This window comes from Egretta garzetta, unplaced genomic scaffold, assembly GCF_000687185.1.
Source record: "Egretta garzetta isolate BGI_Z169 unplaced genomic scaffold, ASM68718v1 scaffold613, whole genome shotgun sequence".
Taxonomy (NCBI): Eukaryota; Metazoa; Chordata; class Aves; order Pelecaniformes; family Ardeidae; genus Egretta; species Egretta garzetta.
Window position 1 is genome coordinate 67415 of NW_009259120.1, and position 3981 is coordinate 71395.

The following is a 3981-nucleotide window of genomic DNA, read 5'->3' on the forward strand; positions in this document are numbered from 1 at the left end:
GCTGCCTCAAGGCCTGACTCTGCTTCTCTGGCCCAGGACACCAAGTCAGTGGCTGATGTGGAAGTGTGGGGTACCTTGTTCCCTGTCCTCCGGGATGAGACCAGCCTGCCAAGTAAGAGTGAAATAGGGGTGCCGAGGTGAAGCATTGCTTGTGTTCCTATGGCTGTAAGAATCACGCTGCCCTCTCTGTCTCTCTCTCGTGCTCTAAGATGATCTGCAGGCGCTGAGGACCTGGTTCCAGAGCATGACACTCTTGGAGGCTTGCAGGAAAGCTGCCGACTCCGTTCTGATGCCCAAGGCGCTGCTGGAGTTCAAGTCCTACCTCCAGAAACAGCCTCCACCCTGCCTGGCTGTGGAGAGAGCCACCACTAATGAGCCTGAGGTGCAGCCCTGGCCCCCTGCTTAGCCCTGGTCCGGGGATGGGCCCCCTTGGGGCCGGCGGTGACAGGCACGCAGACCCTCACTGGGACCAGCCTTCCCCACAGGAGGAAGAAGATTCTGAGCATGCCCTGACGGAGGAGGAAATCACAGCTGCTGCGGATGCCTGGGCCCGCGGTGCTGCGGCACTGCCCAAGCCCTGGAAGCAGCAGAAACCTGTGTGAGTCCCAAGATGACACTAGGGCTGGCTGTCCCAGACCTCCGAGGAGCCTGGCAGGGGCTGCCAGACTGATGCCACGTTGTTCTGGGGTGGGATGGCCCCGTTGCTCTTTGTGCCTGCTCTGACTGCCTCTGTCCATGCCAGGCTGCCCGTGGAGGGCATGAGGAATGTCCTGATCACCAGCGCTCTGCCCTACGTGAACAACGTGCCCCACCTTGGCAACATCATTGGCTGCGTTCTCAGTGCTGACACCTTTGCCAGGTGAGACCTGGCTGTGGGAAAGCTCCCTGGGGCTGGGAGATCAGTGGGGGGCAATTGTATTGCCCCCAACATCTTGCAGAGGTGTCACAGGCCCCTGCCTGCAGGTACTGCCGCCTGCGGAACTGGAACACGCTCTATGTGTGTGGCACAGATGAGTATGGCACAGCCACTGAGACCAAGGCGATGGAAGAGGGTCTGACGCCCCAGGAGATCTGCAACAAGTACAACGCCATCCACGCTGACATCTACCGCTGGTTTGACATCTCCTTCGACTACTTCGGCCGCACCACCACGCCGCAGCAGACCATGTGAGTGGCTGCGTCCCCCTGAGGCTCACATGGAAGGACTGGTGCTGGGGAATGTTGTGGGGAACCCTGGCATGCCTGGCTGAGGGTGCTCTCCAGGGTTCCCTGGTTGATGGGGGCTGCCCCCTCCTCTTCCTCTCCTGTCCCAGGATTGCCCAGGACATCTTCCAGCGCCTGCTGGCCCGTGGTTTCCTGCTGCAAGACACGGTGGAGCAGCTGTGCTGTGAGGGCTGCCAGCGGTTCCTGGCCGACCGCTTTGTGGAGGGCACGTGCCCCTTCTGCAGCTACGAGGAGGCCCGGGGGGACCAATGTGATAAATGTGGCAAACTCATCAATGCTGTGGAGCTGAAGGTGGGAAAGGATCCCTCTGGGGACCATCTCACAAATCCCCCTGACCCGCCCCGCTCTGCCTGGGACCCCCAGCCATGTCTTGGGCTTCCTCCAACCCGTGTTTTTCCTCCTGACAGAATCCGCAGTGCAAGCTCTGCAGGGGCGTCCCTGTGGTGAAACCCACCCAGCACCTCTTCCTGGACCTGCCCAAGGTGAGCATCATCCCTGGGGGCGTGGGGAGAGGCCGGGGCACCCCCTGGTACCACTGACCATCCCCACAGCTGGAGGAGCGGCTGGAGCCCTGGCTGGAGCAGTCCTGGGCCACGGGAGACTGGACAGCCAACGCTCGCTACATCACTCGCTCCTGGATCCGGGATGGGCTCAAACCCCGCTGCATCACCCGCGACCTGAAGTGGGGCACGCCTGTGCCCCTTGATGGCTTCCGCGACAAGGTGTGTCCTGTTTGGCCCCGCGGTTGCAGTGTCTGTCCCTAGGTGCACCTCCCTGGGTGTCCCCCACTCATGTATCTCTCTCCCCCCAGGTTTTTTATGTGTGGTTTGATGCTCCCATTGGCTACTTGTCCATTACGGCCAACTACACCGACCAGTGGGAGAGGTGGTGGAAGAACCCACAGCAGGTAGGAGCCTGATGCTGCTGCAGGGTGGAGGTGGGGATGGAGCTGGACACCAGGGCCCACTGATCTCCTCCCGCTACCTGTCAGGTTGAACTCTACAACTTCATGGCCAAGGACAACGTCCCATTCCACAGCGTCATATTCCCCTGCTCGCTCCTGGGCGCTGATGACAACTACACCCTGGTGAACCACCTCATTGCTACAGGTACGGGGGGGACACCAGGGGTCAGGGGCTCTCCACATGCCCCTGCTTTCCCTCAGTACTGGGAACGTTCTGGTCTGTCCTGCACAGCCACAAAACTGCATTTGCCCTCCTTGACTTGGAAGCCCCTTTGGGCTCGGCGTGAGCCTATGAGCGCTCTGACAATGTCTCCCTGTGTTGTGGCACCGTTCCCTGCCTGGGAGAGGGCTGGATCCATGCCTGGGCCCCACGGTGGTGTCTCTCCTGCTCTCTGCAGAGTACCTGAACTATGAGGATGGGAAGTTTTCCAAGAGCCGGGGCGTGGGAGTATTTGGGGACATGGCCAAGGAGACGGGCATCCCTGCGGACATCTGGCGCTTCTACCTGCTGTACCTGCGGCCTGAAGGGCAGGACACTGCATTCTCCTGGAGCGACCTCATGCTGAAGAACAACTCGGAGCTGCTGAACAACCTGGGCAACTTCATCAACAGGTTCTGGGACACCCTGGTGGTGGCAGGGGCTGTCTCTGTCCCCGTGCTGTACTCATGCCTGCTCTGCCTCTGTCCCTAGAGCGGGCATGTTCGTGTGCAAGTTCTTTGGTGGCATTGTCCCCGACATGGTCCTGACCCAGGATGACAAGCGGCTCTTGGCCCGTGTCACCTTGGAGCTGTGCCAGTACCACCAGCTGCTGGAGAAGGTCCGGTGAGTGGCTGAAACCCTGGGGCTGGAGCAGGGCTGAATTGTCATCAGGGTGGGGGGGCAGAGCCCTGGCCTGCAGCAGGCGCTCAGCCCCCCTCCGCCCCCCTTCCCCCAGCATCCGCGATGCCCTGAGGTGTATCCTTAGCATCTCTCGCCACGGCAATCAGTACATCCAGGTGAACGAGCCCTGGAAGCGGATCAAGGGGGATGAAACGGACAGGTAGGGAGAGATAGGGGGGAGGGAGGGGGGTGTAGGGCTGGGAGCTGGTGTTGAGGGAGGATTTCCTGCCCTGCAGGCAGCGTGCAGGCACCGTCACCGGCGTGGCAGTGAACATGGCTTCCATGCTGGCCGTCCTGTTACAGCCCTACATGCCCAGCGTCAGCTTGGCCATCCAGGGGCAGCTCTGCATCCCCCCCGACTGCTTCGTCCTCAGCCACTGCTTCACCTGCACCCTGCCCCCTGGGCATCGCGTGGGCACCGTAGGTGGTGGGGGCCAGGGGGAGGCAGTCTCTGCCCCCCTGGGCAAGCGCATGGGTGGGACTGGGGGTGCTGGCCCTGCAGGGGTGACCCCTCTTCTTCCTGGCTCCAGGTGAGCCCCCTTTTCCAGAAGCTGGAGAACAGCCAGATTGAAGCCCTGCGCAAACGTTTCGGGGGAGGGCAGGTGAGTGGGGGCTGCGGTGCCCCTGCAGCTCCTTGGGCAGCTCCTAGCCCTCTCCACCTCTGCTTTCTGTCCCTCCTCACTTGCTGTTTCTCCTTTCCCAGCCTGAAGACCTTGCTGTAGAGCCCCAGGTAACCTCCTGGCACTGCCTTGGGGGTGCTGCAGAGCAACCTGCCCCTTGCCGGGGGGGCTGGGAGCAGGGCTCACACCTATTTCTGCCCTTCCACAGGCCAAAGAGCCCCCTCCAGCCAAAGAGCACCCTCCCACCCCAGCAACCCGTGTGGCTCCAGGTGACCCCCAGCTGATCCAGGAGC

General features: G+C 61.8%; 1 protein-coding gene across 1 annotated transcript; it reads left to right on the top strand.

The window, feature by feature from the left end:
- On the top strand, positions 1-3980 carry MARS1 (methionyl-tRNA synthetase 1; the record flags this gene model as incomplete). The annotated part of the gene is made up of 17 exons (XM_035891140.1): positions 1-112; positions 210-382; positions 486-598; positions 743-859; positions 964-1167; positions 1314-1515; positions 1632-1706; positions 1776-1946; positions 2036-2131; positions 2216-2333; positions 2587-2800; positions 2880-3011; positions 3124-3228; positions 3305-3488; positions 3599-3670; positions 3772-3798; positions 3897-3980. Coding segments are annotated over 17 exons (2199 nt in total), but the record flags the coding sequence as incomplete, so codon positions are not given.
- Between the last annotated feature and the right edge of the window lies 1 nt (position 3981).